General features: G+C 49.0%; 1 protein-coding gene across 1 annotated transcript in view; it reads left to right on the top strand.

Moving 5' to 3' along the window:
* The first annotated feature begins 4,551 nt into the window (after window positions 1–4,551).
* Window positions 4,552–21,085, top strand: part of Sun1 (Sad1 and UNC84 domain containing 1) — a 48,282-nt gene continuing 31,748 nt past the window's right edge. Inside the window, exons 1-2 of the mRNA XM_051161157.1 lie at window positions 4,552–4,648; window positions 19,763–19,859. Coding sequence (XP_051017114.1) covers window positions 19,783–19,859 — 77 coding nt within the window. The 5' untranslated portion in view covers window positions 4,552–4,648; window positions 19,763–19,782. The remainder of the gene's footprint in view (window positions 4,649–19,762; window positions 19,860–21,085) is intronic.

Genomic DNA, 21,085 nt, shown 5'->3' with positions numbered 1-21,085 from the left:
AGGGTGTCCACCTGGCATGCCCAGGGCCCTGAGATCACTTGCCAGCGCTGCTTAAACTGAAGGTGGCAGAATACCCTTTTAGTTTCAGCACTTCATCAAAGGTATAGGCTGGGATAAGGAGTTCGTGCTAAATTTAAGACCTGCTATGTAAGACACTGTCTCAAAAAAAACAAGTGCCCCCCCCCAAAAAAACCCAGGAAAATAAACTAACTTTTAAAAATAGCAGAGGCAGAGGCATGCGAACCTCTGTGAATTTGAGGCCAGCCAGTCTACAGAGTCCAGGACAGCCAAGGTTATACAGAGAAACCATGTTTTGAAAAACAAACAAGTTGCCGGGCATGGTGGTATGGGCCTTTAATCCCAGCACTCAGGAGGCAGAGGCAGGCAGATCTCTGTAAATATGAGGCCAGCCTGGCCTACAAAAGTGAATCCAAGCCGGGCGTGGTGGCGAACGCCTTTAATCCCAGCACTTGGGAGGCAGAGGCAGGCGGATCACTGTGAGTTCGAGGCCAGGCTGGTCTACAAAGTTAGTCCAGGATGGCCAAGGCTACACAGAGAAACCCTGTCTCGAAAAAACAAAACAAACAAACAAACAAAAAAAGTGAGTCCAGGATAGAGAATTCCTGTCTCGAAAAACCAAGGGGGGAAAAAAAAAAAAAAGAAAGAAAGGAAGGAAAAAAAAAGAAAAACAAATTACCAGTTGTGGGGGCTAACACTTATAATCTCAGGACTCGAAAGGTGGAGGCAGAAGGAGGAGGACCGTGATGCCAGCCTGGGCTACAGTGTTGATTCCCTATTTTAAAAAAGGGGGGAGGGCTGGGTGTGGAGGTGTATGCTTTTAATCTCAGCACCCAAGAGGTGAGTTCTTGTGAGGTGAATCTCTGTGAGCTCAGCATGGTCTACACAGCAAGTTCAAGGTCAGCCAGGGCTACATAGAGAGACCCCATCTCAACAAAACAGCCTGGGCTGGAGAGATGGCTCATCAGTTAAGAGCATTTACTGTTCTTGCAGAGGACACACACTGAGTTCCCAGCACCCACAGGGTTGTTCACAGCTATATGTATTTATTTTTGTTTGTGTTTTCTGTCTTTCTTTCTTTCTTTTTTTGGTTTTTTGAGACAGAGTTTCTCTGTGTAGCCTTGACTGAACTGACCTGGCCTGGAACTCACAGCGATCCACCTGCCTCTGCCTCCCAAGTGCTGGGATTAAAGGCGTGCACCACCAACGCCCAGCTTTGTGTTTTCAAGACAAGGTTTCTCCTAGACTCACTTTGTAGACAAAGCTGGCCTTGAACTCATAGCGATCCACCTGCCTCTGCTTCTCTCGAGTGCTGGGATTAAAGGCGTGTGCCACCACTCCTGGCTGCTCGCAGCTATATGTAACTCGAGATTTGATGCTTCTTTTGACCTGTGTGGGCACCAGGCACACACATAGTGCACATATGCAATGCAAATAAACACATATACACAAATAAAATAAAATAAAATAAAATAAACAAGCCAAGTCAAAAAAGGAAGCCAAATGTCCACAGGGACTCCGACCTCTGAATGCACAATAGCTTCATTCATAACAACTTCTAACTTACAAAACCCAGATGTCGAGCAGCTGGTCCAGGATTCACCAAACCATAGAGCCTGGGGCCTGTGGAGCCAGCCAGCTGCCCAGCCAAACTCACCCACTTTACTAATAGTGGATTTAGATGTTTGCCACAAGCATCCTTGTGGCCTGAAACCCTCTCAGGTCTATCACAGAAAAGTTCCCTCAGCTTGCCAGTGGAACAAATCAACAGACTGTCAAACACTTGCCATATAAGGAGGCAAGTGCATGCAGCAGGAGTGACTACCAGAACTCAGCAGAAGGCTGGGCGTGGTGGTCCCTGCCTGTAACTCCAGCAGTAGGATGGAACAGGAATACGAGGCATTCAAGCCAGCCAGGGCAACGGAGTGAGACCCTGTCTATGTGTCGATGTGTGTGAGTGCATGCGCCTGCACTCGTGTCGTTTCTCAGGAACCATCCATCCCCCTTTGTTCTGAGACAGAGTTGCTCACTGGGTTGGTGCTCACCTAAGTTAGATAGGCGGCCAGCAAGCTCCAGGGATCCTAGTTTCTAGCCCCCCAGCCCTGAATTACAGGCACATGCTAGGCTTTTTCTTTCTTTCTTTTTTTCTTTCTTTCTTTCAAGACAGGTTTTCTCTGTGTAACCCTAGCTATCCTGGACTCAATTTGAGGATGACGCTGCCTGCCAGTTCACAGAGATCTGCCTGCCTCTGCCTCCCAAGCCCTGTGATTAAAGGCGTGCGCCACTACGGCCAGCTCAAGACCTTTTCTTAAAAGTGTAAGATCAAGAGGCTGGAGAGATGGCTCAGTGGTTAAGAGGAATGTCTGCTCTTCCAGAGGTCCTGAGTTCAATTCCCTGCACCCATATGGCAGCTAACAACTGTCTGTAACTCCAGTTTTAGAGGATCTGACACACCCTCTCACAGACAGACAGACATACATGCAGGCAAAACACCAATGCAAATAAAATAAGCAAATTATTATTTTTTTTTAAAGTGTAAGACCAAGCCAGGTGCTGTGGTCCACACCTGTAATCCCAGCACTCAGGGAGGCAAAGTCAGGCAGATCTCTAAGTCTGAGGCCAGCCTGGTCTACAAAGTGAATCCAGATAGCTAAGGCTACATAGGAAACCCTGTCTTGAAAAAAAAAAAAAAAAAAAAAAGCATAAGACCAGCCAGGCATGGAAGTGCATGCCTTTAATCCCAGCAGAAACATGCAGACCAACATAACCAGGACTAGAGAGACCTTGTCTAAAAAATAACAAATAAATAAACGATCTCTTTAAAAGTATAAAGCCACAGGCTGCAAAGATGGCTCAGCCATTAAGAGTGCCAGCTGGTCACTCAGAACACTGTAGTTTGGTTGCCAGCATCCACTTCTAGCAGCTAACAACCTGCAGTTCTGAGGGACCTGAGGCCTTTGCAGGCATCCACACATACATGCATACACCCACTCACACAGACATACTTTTTTTTTTTTTTTTTCCGAGACAGGGTTTCTCTGTATAACAGCCTTGCCTGTCCTGGACTCACTTTGTAGACCAGGCTGGCCTCGAACTCAGAGATCCACCTGCCTCTACCTCCTGAGTGCTGGGATTAAAGGCATGTGCCACCACGCCTGGTTTACAAACACTTTTTAAAAAGAGTCAAAGCCGCATGTCCCATGAAAGTCTTCACTTACCTGGAAAGTGGGACAGAGGGGAGGACATCCTATTGGGACTCTAGGTGAGAGAAGCATGGGAGAATGGGGAAATAGAAGGATCCAGAGGATCCTAGAAACCTACAAGAAGAACATTGTGACGGGAAGATCTGGGCCCAGGAGTCCTGCTCAAACTATGGCACCAGTCAAGGCCAATATGTGCAGTAAACTTCGAACCCCTACCCAGATCTAGCCAATGGACAGGACATTCTCCACAGTTGAGTGGAGAGTGGGGTCTGACTTTCACACGAACTCTGGTGCCCCATATTTGACCACGTCCTCTGGATGGGGAGGCCTGGTGGCACTCAGAGGAAGGATAGCAGGCTACCAGGAAGAGACTTGATACCCTATGAGCACATACAGAGGGAGGAGGTCCCCCTCAGTCACAGTCGTAGGGGAGGGGTGTAAGGGGAAAATGGGAGGGAGGGAGGAATGGGAGGATACAAGGGATGGGATAAGAATTTAGATGTAATATGAATAAATTAATAAAATATATTTAAAATGTTTAATTAATAAAAAGCATTTTAAACAAAACAAAAAAAAAGAGTCAAAGCCAGCTGCTGGTAGCACATGGTAGTAATCTCAGTGCTTGGGAGGACAAAGCAGAAGGATTGCTGCGAATTGGAGGTTTGTCTGGGCTACACAGTGAATTCTAGACCCAGCAAGACCCTGTCTTAAAAAGGGAAAACCAATGGGGGCGTGGTGTGGCACACGCCTTTAATTCCAGTATCGCAGAGGTAAGCTGATCTCTAAGAGAAAAAGGCCAGCCTGGTCTACGTGTTGAGAGAGAGTTTCAGGCCAGTCAAGGTTACTGAGTGAAACCCTGCCTATAAATAAAACAAATGCAATTAAACAGTATTTGCAAAACTGCGCAAGAGAGAGAGGGCCGGGGCGGGCGGAGTCCCCAGGGAGGGAAGGCCTGGCTTCCAGCCTGCAGGGCAGGGCGTCCCGGGTTTCCTCCAAACCCAGCACCAGGGCAGCAGAGGAGAGGAGGTGCCCGGGAGCCCAGTGCACCTTCAACAGGAACCGGGTCTTCTGGGTCCACTGAAGCCCTGTCTGGGACTCAGCGCGGGAGCCTCTGCACAGTATCCTAATCCTAACGTTTACCCGAGAAGCATCTCCTCCCTAGGCGGGGCCCCTCAAGTCCCGGCCTGCCTGCCCCGCCCACTGACGTCAGGCGTTCCGCCCTTTCCCCCGCCCTTTGCGGGCTGCGGCGGGACAGCCGCCTTCCCATTGGCCTGGAACTTCAGCAGGCGCGCCTGTGATTGACGGACGTTCCCGTCGCTCCCGCCTCCGATCCTGGCGCGGCGCGCGATTGGCTGTAGCGGTGGAGAGTCCTCGATGCCCGGCCTGGGCGGCGCGGACGAGGCCTGAGGTGGCGGCGCGAGAGGCAGGTGAGCTGCGGCGAGCGGGCTTAAGGGACGAGTGGACCGGGAAGCGGGGGACCGCACAGAGGTCAGCTCCGCGGGCACTGGGGGACTGTTTCACGGCGGGCTGGCATGTAGGTGGCGGGGACGGCCCCAAGTGGGAACCGCCAACCGGCCACGACGCGCGTGACGCCCTTCGCGCTGCCAGGCCGCGCGCCCCGGCGTCCTAAGTCCAGTGTCCCCTGTGCCCCGCCAGTCTGATCCCCGCTCGTCCAGGACGTCTGGCGTGTTGGGTTCCGGGGTCTCCTGCTACCCGTTGAGGCGCGCCCGCGCAGGCACCATCCCGGGGGGGCGCGCCCTCTCGGGGCGCAGGTGTTGCAGGTGCGGAAAAGGGCACCGGCCCGGGTAGCGAGTCCCCTGGCCTGGGCACCCTACCACCCTACACTTGTTGGTTATTCCGGGCTAGTTGGCTTTTCGCCCCCCTAGCCCGGTGTGCAGGGCACTACCGAGGCTGGCCCGCTGGAGCTTTGTTGGATGCAGTCTGGGACCCGTGGCCATCAGCCTGGGGAACTTTGCTGCTCCCCGCCGTGTGGTGTGTAGTGGGATCCTACGAAGTGCGCTTCGCGCCTTCGGACAGATTCCTAATTAGATTTTACGGGCTCTTTCATTGCACATTTTTAGATCTCTCCGGCGCTCTCTTTTCCTTTCTGGGTCCTAGCCTCATGTTCTCTACCTCTTTCTTTCTTTCTTTTTCTTTTTGGCTTTTTTTTTTTTTTTTTTTTTTAAAGAAAGACAGGGTCTCACTACATAGTTTTGACTTTCTTGTTATGTAGACCAGGCTGGCCTCACAAAGATCCTCCTGCCTCTTTGCTGAGTACTGAGGCAAAGAGGTGTGTACCACGAATCTTGCCCCCTCCTCTCATCTCTCTCTCTACCACCTACTCCCTCATCTCTCATCTCTAGCTCTCTATCTGTATTTATTTTAAGACAGGGCCTTAGGTAGCCCAGGCTGGCCTAGAACTTGTTTTATATTATTGGAAGATGACCTTGAGCTCCTAATCCTCCTGCTTCCACCTCCCTGCTACTAGATTAGATTACAGTGCACAACTTGTTGCTGGGTATGGAGATGGAACCCAGGGCTTCTGTGAGTCCAGCCCTGGCCACGTGTTCTTTTTGTGTGCGAGGGAGGCGGGGTGGGGGGTGGTTTCGAGACAGAGTTTCTCTTGACTGTCCTGGACTCACTTTGTAGACCAGGCTAGCCTCGAACTCACAGAGATCCGCCTGCCTCTGCCTCCCATGTGCCGGGATTAGAGGCATGAGCCACCACTGCCTGGCTCTGGCCACATGTTCTTGAGCATAGTTGCAGTACCTTCTGCTTCTTCTATGTCTTCTGTTTTTCTTGATCAGGCCTGCACACCGCTCTCCCCCCCCCCCCCCCACACACACAGAGTTTCTCTGTGTAGCCCTGGCTGTCCTGGAACTCACTCTGTAGACCAGGCTGCCTCATAGAGATCCACCTGCCTCTGCCTCCTGAGGGCTGAGATTAAAGGTGTGCACCACCGACTCAGGCCTGCACTTTTAAAGTGTGCAGGCTGTGGTGAACTCTGTCCAGACTGTGAGTGTTATGTTTGAGCTCTTTCCAGGTGCCTGAGGGCCTAGAAGAACTCTTCTGCCTTCCCTTTTGGTCTCTCTGGTTTTGCCTTGGCCAGCTCTTTTGTAGCTCAGGCAAGCAGCTCCTCCTGCTTCCAACTCCCCACTTCTGGGATCAGAGGTGTGTGCTGCCATCGTGCCAGAGGTTTGGAGAGATACCTTTTGTTCTCCAAGGTTGGCAGCCTCAGTTTATTTACCCGTTGGTCCTTCTGGGAGAGAGCAGAAAGGGGGTGAATGCGAGGTAGCCAGCTGCTGCTGCTGTGTGCGTGTGATGAAAGTCTCCACTCTAAACTGTATATAACATTGTTCAGCCAGCACTATTATCTAGTTCCATCAGGCTTTCATCACCCTAAAGGGAAACCCAGGACCCAGCAAGTACTCCCTCCCGTTTTCTTCCTCCAAGTCTGTTAGCTGCCACGCTGCTTACAGACTTACAGACTGGGGATTTGCCTGTTCTGGTTATAGCTCATTTAAGGCTCATCTATGCCATGTAGCATGTGTCCCTATTCTATTGCTTTCTGTGGCTGAATAGTTTCCTACTCTCTCTCTATATATATATCTCATATATATCATATATACATATATATCTACATATAAACATTTTATTTGCATGTGCATGTTTGCTGAGGTTAAGAGGACTACTTGCTGGGAGTCACTTGTCTTCTTCTCCTGTGTAAGTCCTGGGGAACAGAAGCCGGTCATTAGGTTTGGTAGCAGGCAGGTCTACCCACTGCAGCACCATGAAGGCCCTATTAATTCTTGTTTAGTCACATCAGTGGGCATTTGGATTGTTTCCACCTGTTGGACTATTTAACTAGTGCTGCTGGGAACATGGGGACAAGTTTGTACTTGAACACCTGTGTGTGTGCGCGTGCACCTGTGTGTGTGCGCGTGTTTTCGAGCACGTGGGAGCCCAGAGTTGATGTTGAGAAACTATCAATCATTCTCTACCTTTGTTTTTGTTTGTTTGTTTTGTTTAAGATAGGGTCTCGATATATAGCCCCTGCTGCCCTGGTTCTGTAGACCAGGCTGGCCCTGAACTCAAAGATGTGCCTGCTTCTACTTCTCAAGTGCTGGGATTAAAGGCTTCCAGCACCACACCCTGCTACCTTAATTTTTGAAACACTGTCTCTCACCAGGACCTAAGGCTCACCAATTTGGCATAAACTGACTGGGCAACAACCTGCAGAGATCCTCCTGTCTCTGCCTGTCCAGTGCTAGGATTACAGTGGCAGGCTGCTTTTTCTGTGGGTCCTGGGGATCAGATTCAGGTCCATGTTATATTCCAACTCTTCAGTGGCTGGGCCATGAAGCCAGCCCTTGAACACCTGTTTTTAATTCTTGGAGTATAGACCTAGGAGTAGAATTGCTGGGTCACATGGTAGTTCTATGTTTAACTCTGTGCGTAGCATCCAGACTGCTTTTCCGAATGGCTGCATGTTTTACACTCCCACCCACAATGTGGGAGAGGCCCACTTTCTCCACGTCTTTGGCAATACTTGTTTTCCTTTCGTCCACCCCCCCCCATCTCAGTGGGTGTGAAGTGTATCTTTGACTTTGATCTGCATTTCCCAGATGACACAATGATATGTGTGGATTGTTGCCTTAGGTCCTCATTGGCCATCTGTATGTCTTTGGAGGGATGCCTGTTCTGTCCCTTCGTGCGCACGCTTTCTCTCTCTCTCTCTCTCTTCCCTGTTTCTTTGAGTGTAGACCAAGCTGCCCTGGAACTCACAGTCTACCTGCCTCTCCTTCCTGAATGATGGGATGAAAGGTGTGAGCCACCATGCCTGGCCCTTCCTTCTTTTAATTAGGTTGTCTTGGTGCGTTGTGGGGTTGTTTATATGTTCTGTCTTATCAAACACACACATGACTTGCAAACACCCCCCCCCCCCATCTGTCTCTCCTTGAGATAGCATCTCAGCATAATCCCAAACCCATGTTCTTCTGCCTTACCTTCCTGGGTGCTGGCATTACTGGTGTTTGCTACCGTGCTTGTTTCGCCTTTGATCCCTCCCCCTAATTATTATTTGTGTGTCATACTTCTGGGCACGTGTGTGTATGTGGAAGTCAGAGGACAGCTTAGTGGAATCAGTTCTCTTCTACCTTAAGTGGGTCCTGAGGGTGATCTTTGTTGCAAGTGCTTTTTGCCACTGAGCCATCTTGCCAGCTGTGGCCATCCATCTTTTTGATAGTGTTTTGCTGTTGTTTGTTTTGAGACAGGGAGTCACTGTGTAGCCTTGGCTGTCCTGGAACTCACTATGTAGACCAGGCTGTTTCAAACTTTGCAGTCACTTACCCCTGTCTCTTGAGCATTTTTAGTGCTCAAAGTGATAAAGCCTAATTTATGTTTGTTTTTATTTTTCTTTAGGTGGGCATATTGCAAATCCCAGGTCATGAAGACTTGTCTGCCTGTGCCCTTTTTAAAAGTTTGGTGGTTTTAATAGTTGTATTTGGGGCTTTGACCTGTTGTGGGTTCATTGTGGGCTATGACATCTGAGGGTCTGACTTTATTCTTCCCATGGAAGGTCAACTGTTCTAGCACCATTTGCTGAAGAGACCTTCTCCCTTTGTCAGTTGGCCCCAGACAGAAGGTTTACCTTTGACCCTGTATGCCATTCTGTTGGAGTATGTCTGCCTGTATGCCGAGATCACATGGGCTTGAAATTTAAGTGACTCTCCAGCTCAGCTCATTTCTCCAGACTCATTTGCTCTCTGGAACCTTCTGCTGTTCTGTGTGAATGAGAACTGGCTTTTCCAGGTTTGTAGAAAGGGCTCTTGGGGGATTGACAAGGGTGACAGTGCATCTGTAGATCCCTTGGGCAGCATTGCTTGTCAGGATAGAAATTTTTTGTTTTTTGTTTGTGGATTTTTTTACATTTCCTTGTGCCTTTCAGTGCCCGGTGCTGCCTTGGGTGGTTAAAGTGATTCCCAAGGCTTCCTTGTCTTTGATGCTGTTGTGGAAGGAATTCTCAATTCCACTTGACCTTGTTCCCTGCCAGCATGTGGAAGTGCAGCTGGCTTTGTGTGGCTGTGTAGCTGCCGCTTAGCTGAATGTGTTAGCCCTCACATGAGAGCCTGTGCGCTGAGAGCAACAGTTGCCTGACTACTCACTACTGCCTTTCCATCTGTGTGCCCCCCCCCCCCCCCCGAGTAATTGCTCTGGCTCAAACTTGAGGACAGTATCAGATAATAATGCTCTCTTGTCCTGTTCCTTCCTGATCTTGGGGAGCGTTATGTCTTCACCTTTGGCTGTGATGTTGACTGTGGGGTTTTCATGGAGGCCTGTATGGTGCATTAAGGGAGTTCCCGCCCAGACAGACTGGTCTGTGTAGCTGAGGAGGACTCTGAACTTCTCTTCCTTCTGCCTCCACCTCCTGAGTGCTAGGGTTCCATGAGCACCACCACACCTGGTTTATGCAGTGCTGGGGACGGAGCCCACGGGTTGTATATGAGAAGTGTGTGTTCTGCCTGCAGAGCCACATGCTTTTACCTTATTTTTAATTTTGCAAGGTGGGGTCTGCTTTGTAGGTCAGACTTGGAGTTCTACCTTCCAGGAGCTAGGAATACAGATGAGAGCCACCACACCTAGCTTGTTAAATACTGTGTTACAAGTGAAGGAGTGTGGGGACTCTCCAGTGCACTTTCTGTACCTACTGCCATGGTCATGTGCTTTTAAAATTTATTTTCATTGATTTATTTTTTACTTTACTTATTCACTCTACATCCCTCTTCAACTCCCACCCCTGCCCTCTCTCCTTTTAATCCTCCCCCGCCATACCTCAGAAGAGGGGAGCCCCCTTCCAATCTCCCTGGGCTCGTCAAGTCGTATCAGGACTGTCCTCTTCCCCCAAAGCCTGACAAGGCAGTCCTGCCAAGGGGAAGTGATTGAAAAGCTGACAAGTCCATGTTGGAGAGAGCTCCCACTCCCCTTTCTGGGGAACCCACATGAAGCCTGAGCTAGCCGTCAGTTACGTCTGTGTAGGGGGCCTAGGTCCATCCATGCAAGGTCCTTGGTTGGAGCTTCAGTATCGGCAGGCCCCTCTGGGCCCTCCTCTGTTGGTCTTCTTGTGGTCATGTTGTTTTGCCTGAGGGAGTTCACCCTTCTGGGTTTGTGAATCCAGTGTTCTCCCAGGTACTCTGCTCCTTTTGGGGTCATATCCCATAAACCAGGCCAGTTTGCATTTGCTCCCAATAAACAACAGCAGCAATTTTAGAAGTCAGCCTCAGGACTCTTGCCCTCCCTTAAAGGTCTCAAGTGAGGCAAGAGAGTCCCAGGGGCTGGCAGGATGCCTCCCAGGGCCCTGATCTTCAGGCTGCTGCTCCTGAGTGCCTGGAGGAGGGAGTGCCTTGTTGCTCAGGTTGAATGCTCAAGGGGCTGGCCCTGGATCCGGGCTGGAGGCTTGCCATGCCACCTTCTTGATGGAAAACATGTTCTTGTTTTCTCCTTCCTACTCCCCAAATTTGGAATACACTGCCATTCTGGACCTCCTACCACACTAGATTTTCCGATGGTGAATCTGAGAATGCTAGCTCTGTGTCTGAAACCAGTCCCTTCACAATTGACAGAGGAACAGCTCTCACTGAGGTGCTGGACTCTAATGGGCTCTGCTGATCAGGCAGGCGCTCCCTGTTCTCTTAGAGGTGTGGGTCATAAATTTTAGTGTGGAGACAAGGTCTCTTATGGCAGATGCCTCTTGACCTTTGCAGAATTAAGCTGCAAGTCACAGACAGGTGGTGTGAAAGGTTTCCCCAGCGGCAGAGAGGATTCCCTCAGGGCATGTGTGATTTCAGAGTGCCTTTGTCTGCCTACACCGCTGCTGTGTCTTTCAGCTTTATTTGTTTTTCAGTCTTAGGCATTGAACTCAGGTCCTCACACAAGTTTATTTTATTTTATTTTTGGGGCAGCGTCTTTGTGTATAACCCTGACTGGGCTAGAACTTTCTTTGTAGACCAAGCTGACCTGCAACTCAGAGATCCACCTTCTGGTACCTGGGATTATAGGTGTGTACCACCTTGCCTGGCTTTTATTTATTTTATTGTTGTTTTTTTATTTATTTATTTTTATTTTTGGATTTTCAAGACAGGGTTTCTCTGTGTAGCCTTGGGTGTCCTAGACTCACTTTGTAGAACAGGCTGGCCTCAAACTCACAGCGATCCGCCTGCCTCTTCTTCCCGAGTGCTGGGATAAAAGGCATGTGCCACCACGCCTGGCTATTTATTTATTTTTAAAGTAGAGCCTGACTTTGTAGACCAGGCTAGCCTCTAATTCTCAATGTTCTTACCTCAGCTTAGTTACAAGTATGCCCTACCAAACTTGGTCTAAGGTGGTGGTGGTGGTGGGGGTGTGTGCGCATGCACGCATGTGCATGTGCGCATGTGTGTGTAATACTAATTTACTGACATTTTTTTCAATAAGTGTGGCAGAATTATTTATTTATTTTGAAACAGGGAGTCTTGGAACTTGCAATCCTCCTGCATCAGCCTTTGTAGTTGTTTACTAGTCTTGCAGAAATTTGGTTTTACAAGAAATTACTCTGGGATATTCTCAACCATAGAACACTTTTCTAGCATACAAAATGCCTTGGGTTTCATCTCCAGCACTGCCATAAATAAATAAATAAATAAATAAATAAATAAATAACCAAAGAAAACATTTCAAGACTTATATATTTATTATTATGTATACAGTGCTCTGCCTGCATGTACCCCTGCAGGCCAGAAGAGGGCATCAGATCTCATTCTTGATGGTTGTGAGCTACCATGTGGTTGCTGGGAATTGAACTCAGGACCTCTGGAAGAGCAGTCAGTGTTCTGAACCTCTGAGCTGTCTCTCCAGCCCTCAAGTATTTTTCTTAGCAGTGAATGGATAGAGTCGTTGAGCCTACTAGGTAGCACCTGGCTGCTGTGGAGAGCCCAGGCCTAGGTGATGGCAGATTGATGAGGTGGTGGTGGAACATGCTTGTGCATGACGCATGTGCTGTGTCTGTATGGCTTTGCCTCCCTGATTCTTCTGGAAGGTCCTGTAGGGAGGGATCAAGGGAAACATCTGCCTGGAATGGCTAGGGGAGCACCCACTATCAGTTATGGTGTGATGGGTTTCAGAGACCACTGAGGGGTGGGACTTACGGCAGATGGTGTTTCCTGGGAAGCTAGAGGAGGGGCCTGGCATCCTGTGCTCCCCACCCGTGTGAGTTGTAGTGGGACACACTCTCAGACCTGAGTCGCCGGGGTTTGATCTCAAATGGTATGGAAAGTGGTTTTAAGACAAGCTGTGGTCCACCCCTGGAGCAGGTCATTATGATTTCTGGCCAAAGCTGTGCTGTGGCTTATTAGGTGTTATAGAGGAATGTTAATTCCGAACATGGCTGTTCTGGCAGGAGATCACATCTAAAGACTTTTTATGTGATCCAGCTGGCAAGAGACCTTCTAGGCCTGTGTGATATGGCTGGAACACAAACACACTTTTAAGCCAGGAGACAGGCAGACAGCCTGTATAGGCCAGCCTGGTATAGAGCAAGTATCAATCAGGTAAAGAAAAACTTTAGGTCCAGGTATGGTGGAACATACCTTTAAACCCAAACGGAGGAAGGTAGTTTGTAGAAGGAAGCACCCATGTTTGAAGGTGATGTTTGAGTGGCAGAAAAGGTGATGAAGCAGAGAAGGATTTGACAGAGAAGAGAGAGGAAAGGGAAGCTACTTACGGGGCGAGAGAGGGGGGAGGCAGTTTTACAGGGACAGTAATAGAGAGATGGGTTGCAGAGAGAAAACTCAGGTGAAGATGGAATGAGCCAAAAGATTAGATTGCTGAGTTAGTTTGAGGCCAACCAGAGTAATTCTGGGCCGAGAGAGAAGTCAGATTAAGTAGGTCAGCTGGGAGAGGAGTTGGAGCAGAACAGCTGAGTTGAACCAGCCAGCCAAGAGCTCAGAAAAAACAAGTGAGGGTGAGCTTTTTAAGCAGTAGGTCTCAGAGGCTGAAAACATTCTAGGCCTAGGTTATACGGAGCCTAGAAGCTTCCAGGGCTCGGTCTGGTTAGCAGAAGGAGGCCGTTAACCTCCCAGACAACAATTAAATCAGAAGAATAAAAGACACTTTTATACAGTGTACTTTATTGACAGTGCCAGGAGGTTCCAACTGCAGCATCCTCCACCTTCCCAGAGACAGAAAGGGGTGCTGCCCTCAAGTTTTCAGTTTGCCTTTCAGGGTGTGTCTGAGACCAAGTGCTCTGTCATTTTCCACATAGAGTTTCATCATTGTGGGTGCAGATCACATCTTCTGTGTGGCCAGCAGCCTCAGGACCAACCCTGACAGCTGTCCCAGCTGTGGCTCCCGGAACAGTAGAAAGATTGTGCTTGTTTCCTTTAAGAGCTGCAGTTCTGTTCTGTGTCTTAGGTTTGTGTCGTTTGCAAGAAGCTACATTTAATTTATTCCTGAAAATTTCTTGATGTATTTTCTGCTTTACTGTGAAGTAAGTACAGACATTCTAGGTAGCAAAGATTTGGGTGATGGGGTGGAAGAACTGAAACTCACTTTTGACCAAAACATTCACAGACAAGACCTGGGCATTGCATTTTCATTCTTAGCATATGTGGATCCTGCAGGGGAAGAGTGGTGAGAAATCAGTGTGGCTGAAGGATCCTGCTGAGACATGGCTGTTTATAACACACTTCAGGGCTGGGGGTAGGCGTGTGAAGAGCGTTCACCTAGCATGTGGAAGGCCCTGGCTTCTCTTCTCGATATTAGAAAAGGAGCACAAACAGTGTACGCTTTCCTAGAACCAGAGCTTACATCTGAGCAGTCTTCTCTGACCTGTGTTCTCCTGTGCCTGCTTTGTCTGGAGCCCTGGCTCTCCACCTTATGTGCTCTGTGGGCCAGGGTGCTGGTGAGTGCCCCGGAGCCTGCACTCAGCTCCTGCCTTTGCCCCAGCACCACGCTGACTTCAGATCCATGTTTTAGAGGCCAGGGCACCAGTGAGGAGCATGGTATGACGAACAAGGTTCATTTCAGTGGTAGCACTGGCTTAGGCAGCCAGACAGCTGGAGGACTGACAGGACCTCTGCTGACCAACAGGTTCTTTTCAGGGTTTTCTGGTGCTGTTGAAAACAGTTGCATTCTTCACTTAACCATTTTGTTGCCCTTCAGCCCATGGATGCAGACCATTTCCCACAGAACAGCCTCTTCAGGTGCAGCCAGGAGGCAGATGAGGGGGCCTTGGTAGTGGAACAGTTTGAAGATGCTAAACCCAATCTTGGACACTAGGCAGAACAGCAGGTTACAGTTGGCCTGTAGGTGGTGGCATGAGCTTGTGAGGGTCCAGATGTGTCTGAGCCGTCTGTGCTGATCAGTTGACTTTAGTCTTTTGTTCAGGACAGAGTTGAGTTAATCTTCCATCTCTGGGATTGCTGGCCTAGGAGGAAACAAATCTTACATATTTATTTTTAAACTTTTACATGCATTTATTGTCTCTCTACACACAGACAGAGGAAGTCTCTCAGCCATGCGCATTTGTGGAGGTCAGAAATCGACTTGCAGAGTCAGTTCCCAGTTCTTTCTTTCTGCCATGTGGGCTCTAGGGATTTGAACTCAGATTGTTAGACTTGACTCCAGGCACTTGGCCTTGCTGAGCCATCTTGCCAGCCTCTCTCCCTCCTCCCTCTCTCCAGCAGCTGTGGGCCTAAACCACTCTCTTACAGCACAGCTTATATTCCCACAGAGTAGTTGCAGCTAACATTGATGGCAGTGTGTGGCTGTCTGGCTCTGCCTGTGTGTGCTAATCCAGTCTGTCCTCTCCGTTTTGGTTTTATGAGATCATCTTACTCTCTATCTAGCCCAGGCTGGTCTTGAATCATCTGCCTCAGTTTCCTGAGTAGCATTGAGTGCAGGTGTGTACCAGAAAGTAAAAAGTAAAATAAATCTTAACAGTAACTGTTGTCATGTAATTCAGATCTGCAGTGAGCTTGAGAAGGAGTGGGCTCTTCTGTCTGACCTGTTGCCCTTTGGAGTGTGTGTGCATGCTCATGTATGTGAGCCCATGTGTGCAGTCATGTTTTCTGGGCTGTGGGATGATTGCCTGGATCATCAGTAGACCATTGGTCTGGTGAGTTTGGGCCCAGGGCAGATGGGTCACAGCTCTGTGTCCTCACTTAGCAATGTTGGGAAACGGAGAGTGATGGTCTGCACGCAGCTGTTTTGTGTTTAGTAGGCCTCTGGAATCCCAGAGCTCTCTAAATTCAAGAGGCATCAGGTTTAATGGAGGCGAAGGTTCAGGGTCTGTTCAAGCCTGGTGTCCTCAGTTGCTGCTTCCTTCCTGTCCTGCCCCGGACCTGGCTGCCTGGACTCAGCATGTGTCCACACTGGTGTTCTGTGTGGCCTTGCCTTTACATCTTAGTTCATCAGACACCTTTTTGGAGCCCATTGCCCTCAGCTGCAGGTCTCCTGCGCCCTTCTGTGGACCTCCAAGCCTTTGATGGGAAGCTCGCACCTGGCTGCCCTTGTTCCTCCTGGAGATTTGTGCTCAGAGGAGGTTAGGGTCTCCTTAGATGGTGGCTTTGGTTGTCCCACTGGTTGTGGGAACTGGGATGAGCTGTGCTGTGGCCAGACTGTACAGTGGATGTATGGGCTCCTCTGTCTTAGAGCGTTCGCTTGGTTCCATGGGTGAGAGCATACCGAAGTATTCCTCCTGATAGAAATGCTTATGTAGGTTGGAGAGAGGGCTCAGAGGTTAAGGACGCTGGCTGCTCTTCCAAAGGTCCTGAGTTCAAGTCCCAGCAACCACATGGTGGCTCTCAACCATCTATACATGAGATCTGGTGCCCTCTTCTGGCCTGCAGGCACACATGCAGGCAGCATATGGAATAAATAAATAATCTTTAAAAAAAAAAAAAAAGAAAAGAAAAGAAAAGAAAGAAAGAAATGCATATGTAGTCTCTTACATGTCACTGCTCCCCAGCTTTGGTAACCAAGTCTTGGCTGTGTGAGACTTTATTGTCCCACATAGGCGGTGTGAGTGAGGTGACAGGGCCAAGTCTGCTGGGTAAGATCACATACCCCCAGTGATCCCTCTGTCTTCCAGTCCTCATCAGGGCTTGCAGGCGTTAGCCATTGAATTTTGGCATTGTTCTGCATGTGCTGGCGGTTGAGCCAGGCTAAAAAATGCCCCATCCTCTAGGGCATTCAGACCGTAGAGAGAGCTTGGTAGAAGTCAGTGGTGGCTTTGGGCTCAGGCTTGATCATGCCAAACAAAGCATTTGCCTGAAGATTGGATAGTGGAAAGTCCCCTTTGGAATGAAGGTAGGACGGTTGATTTTGATGTTAAGTGGATAATGGGATGAAGAGTCGCAATTGAACACCTGTCTGGAAGCATGAGAATAGGAGCCGGTACTGATGCTGTCACTCAGCACAGAATGTTCCAGTCTCCTGGTCAGAACCCATATTACTACATTCCACCAGGGTGGGTCCCTGTTGTACTAGGGATGATGGAGGGTGGGGTCGGGAGCAGTGTAGATGAGGCCCTGGAACTAGGAGGTTGCGGGCAGTGAGGCGTCAGTCAAGTTCCTTGTCTTGCCTTTCTCCTCTGGGTCTGTTCAGGTATTGCTGACATATAAAGAGGGGGATGGAGCAGCTAAGCAGGTATCAGGCTTTGTGTGGGCTCAGCAGTTACTGTTGCCTGCAGAAGGTTGTCTACATGTCTCCTCACCTGCTTGGAGTGTGGCTGGCAGGCTGAAGTATTTTCTTACAAACAGGTGTGCTGTGAAGTTCTTAGACCTGCTGGGCATGGTGACAGTACCTGCTGTCCTAGCTGCTCAGGAGCCTGAGGCAGGAGGATTGCTTGAGCCATGAGTTGGAAGATAGCCTGGAAGACACCATGAGACTTCATTTCTTAAAGACCAAAAGAGAATCAGTGCTGCAGTAAACAGCAGTAGCAGCAGTGTGTGGGGCACAGTTTGTCACAGCCCAGACTGCCTTAGAACTCCCAGTCCACCTGCCTGGGATTCCCAAATGTTGGGAAGAAGCTATGTGTGACCATACAGATACCATTCCTTATGAGGGTTTGGTTTGGCTTGGATTTTTGAGACAGAGTTTCTCTGTGTCACCCTGGCTGTCCTGGACTTGTTTTGTAGACCAGGCTGGCCTTGAACTCAAAGAGTTCCTCCTGCTTCTGCCTCCTGAGTGCTGGGAATAAAGGCGTGTGCCACCATGCCCAGTTTGAGTGCTTTATTTTTAACAGAGTATTTGGGCTATATTAAGGAAAATAGTGTTAGGGCTAGATGGCTCAGTAGGTAAGAACACTTCCTGTTCTTACAGAGGACCCATAGCCATCTGTAACTACAGTTCCAGGGCATACAACACCTCCTGCTACTTCCATGAGAACCAGTCATGTACACGGAGCATGTCCATACATGTAGGCAAAACACTCATATGCATAAAAAAAAAAAGAAAAGAAAATGAAGTAATGAAAGTGCTTTCAGCCGGTGGTGGTGCACACCTTTAATCCCAGCACTCGGGAGGCAGAGACTGGCGGATCTCTGTGAGTTTGAGGCCAGCCTGGTCTACACAGGACAGCTAGGGCTACACAGAGAAACCCTGTCCTGAGGGGAGAGGGGTAGGGAGAAAGTGCTTTCAACGTGGCTTATAACTGTCATACATGTATAATTTTTTTTCTTCTGGATTTTGCTATTTTCCATTTTATTTTCCTCTCCTTTATTAGCTTAATTTTAACTATTTTACTTGAGACAGGATTGTGCTTTGTTAGCCCAGCCAGCTTCAAAATGAGAGTGTTCCTCTTGTCTCCACCTCTGGAGACCTCCTCCTGAACTCTGGAGTTATAGGCACAAACCAGAGAACTTCCTTAGTTCTCTGGTTGGCTTTGGTTTGGTTTTGTGTCCCTCTTTTAAAAAAGAAAGAAAGAAAAAACAAAACAACAACAACAACAAAAAAACCGGGGGCCTTACTGTATAGGTTGGGCTGGCCTAGAACTCACAGAGCGCCAGGGTTGCGGGTATCAGCCACCACTGCATTTCCCTAGATTTTCAATGGGCTGCAACTCCCATTACTGTGAGTTGTTTTGTTTTGCTGTTGTTTATCAGCTCTAGGGTGAAACCTGGGTCCTTGTGAATAGTAGGTGTGCAGTCTCAGGCACAGCTCTACTAAGCAGCGTCCCACCTTTATGAGGACTTAGTATATTCCATGGCAACCCTGGCTGCCTAGCCAGGAAGGAAGGGGTAACTGTCTCTAGCTCCTGATATTCCTCCTTTCTCTGCTCCTGGGCTTTCTTCTTGGTTCTGAGGAGCCCGTGCAAACCTCATCCTTGCAGCAGGGGATGGCAGTGCTGCTCTCTGACCATGGGTAAGAGTTAGTCCTCTTAATGACAGTCTTTTTTTTTTTTTTTTTTTTTTTTTTTGGTTTTTCGAGACAGGGTATCTCTGTGTAGCCTTGGCCATCCTGGACTCACTTTGTAGACCAGGCTGGCCTCGAACTCACAGCAATCTGCCTGCCTCTGCCTCCCGAGTGCTGTGATTAAAGGCGTGTGCCACCACGCCCGGCTCTTAATGACAGTCTTTACTCCAGAAGACAGGGATCACATGACATCTTCAAGAAATGGAAAGTTGCAGGCCTTTAACCCCAGCACCCAGGAAGCAGAGAGAGGCAGGGGAATCTTCGTGAGTTCAAGGCCACTGGGGTCTACATAGTGAGTTCCAAGAAGATAGAGAGAGACCTCAAAAATAAGTTATAAATTAATTAATTAATTAAAACTGTTTTAGCCTGCTGTGGTGCATGCCTTTAATCCCGGTACTCTGGAAGCAGAAGCAGGCAGGTCTCTGAGTTCCAGGCCAGCCAGGTTTACAAAGTGAGTTCCAGGATGGGTAGGCCTACACACTGAAACGCTATCTCGAAATACCAAAAACCAAAAAGTCACGTTTTGAAAAGGCCTCTGTAATCACTGTCAGTTTTCCTCAGAGAGTGCCCAGTTTACGTAAGTCTGCCCAAGACTGCTCTTGTTACCTTTTCTTTTTAGTGAGGCCCTCCCTATGTAGACCACGTTGGCTTCAAACTCATCAGCCTCCCTGGTGCTGCTGAGACTATTACCATTCCTAGCTAGCTTGTTCTCTTTTGTGTGTGTGTGGGGGGGCGGTTGTATATGGTGTGTGTTTGTGCAGGAGTACAAGTGTGGGGCTCAGAGGACAGCCTCAGATGTTGTTCTTGCCTTCCACCTTGTTTGAGGCAGTGCTTGTGCGCACCAGGTCCACTGTCTTACCTCTCATCTCACCGTCAGAACACTGGGATTACAGATGAACTTCTGTGTCTGGCTTTACGTGGGTTCTGGGATCCAGCCCTGGAGAATAAGCCTGTGTGGCCAGAGTTGCATTTTTATGTACACATGATGGAAGCTTTGACTTGGGACTCAAAAAACTATGTCTTTTGTTACGACCAAATGGCACTGCACTTCTGCTTACCATTTAACACCTGATCCTCTTCTGTCCCTTCTGCAGCATGATCTGAAACGGTGAACATGGACTTTTCTCGGCTGCACACGTACACCCCACCCCAGTGTGTGCCAGAAAACACTGGCTACACCTACGCACTTAGGTGAGTGAGTGCCCTGGTGGGGTGCAGCGCTACAAGGCCTCAGAGCACAGTTAAGTGTTGATGTGACAGTCACACAGCACTGAGCTCTCCACACATAGCTTATACATGAGCATGGAGGCCATGAGCGGCTCCTAGAGCTGTGGACTTCTGAGTCACCTCTTCCAGTGACTCAGGTGTTAGTCACTTTGAATGAGTCACTGTTTCAGGCTCCACCCTGTGCCCATGATTGAGAGCAAGCCTGTGAGTGTGGCTGGTGTTTTGTTACTTGCTTTAATAGTTTGGGCATCCACTGAAGACCCTGGACTTCAGGGGGCTGTGTTTGGAAGGACAAATTCCAGGAGCATGCTGCAGACAAGATGCCTGGGTCCTTTGAGCCTCAGTAGCTTCTTGCTGCTCTGTTCCTTTCTGGTTTGCCAAGTGGAAAGGGTAATTGCAGAGGGCCTCTCCCTCCAAGCCTTGGTGTGTGTTGCGGAGACTCACTTGCACTACTAGGTTAGGGCATGCCTGGCAGGGAGGAAAACTTGGGTGCTTAGCAAGATGTGGAGGCACAGGGGGTGTGGTATACTGGGTCATCGTCCAGTGGCTTCACCTGTAAGGGTGAATCTACAAGAAAACCTAAAGGAAATCAGGAATTTTCTAAACATAATATTCCCTGTGTGCGTGTACACATGTGCATATGTGTGGGCGTAGATGTGTGTAGGTATGTATATATGGGAGCCAGAGGTAGCCAATGGGCATCTTTCTTGTTCCCTTTTACCTTTTTCATTGATGCAGGGTCTCAGTGATTTCAGAGTTCATCCGTTTGAGTAGTCTAGCTAGCCTGCTTATTCCTAGGATCTTCACCTCCTGAGCACTGGGATTATGGGCAGGCTGCCATGTCTTCCTCATGCCACCTCGGAGAGCACTTTTCTCTTGAACCCTCTCCCCAGCCCCAAGGAGATGCTTTTGGACAGCAGTGGTCAGTTGTGATATGTGACCACTCAGCTCTTCATTCCCGTCCTCATGTTGCACTTGCAGTGGACACTTGCTGGGCCTGGTTTATGTTTTGAGACAGGTTGTCCCCATGTAGCCCAGGTTAGCCTCACTCAAACTGACAATGATGTTTTGGCCTGGAGCCTGTAGTATGTCAGGAATGAGTGAGTTGCTGGCTCAGGTGACTTCTCTGAGCTTGTCTGGGAACATAGAACACAGTTATTCTGGGTGACTTATTTTTAGCCTTTATGACC

Source organism: Acomys russatus, chromosome 19 (assembly GCF_903995435.1).
Source record: "Acomys russatus chromosome 19, mAcoRus1.1, whole genome shotgun sequence".
Classification (NCBI taxonomy): Eukaryota; Metazoa; Chordata; class Mammalia; order Rodentia; family Muridae; genus Acomys; species Acomys russatus.
The sequence above is the reverse complement of the archived record's forward strand: the minus strand, read 5'-3'. Positions and strand labels throughout refer to the sequence as shown.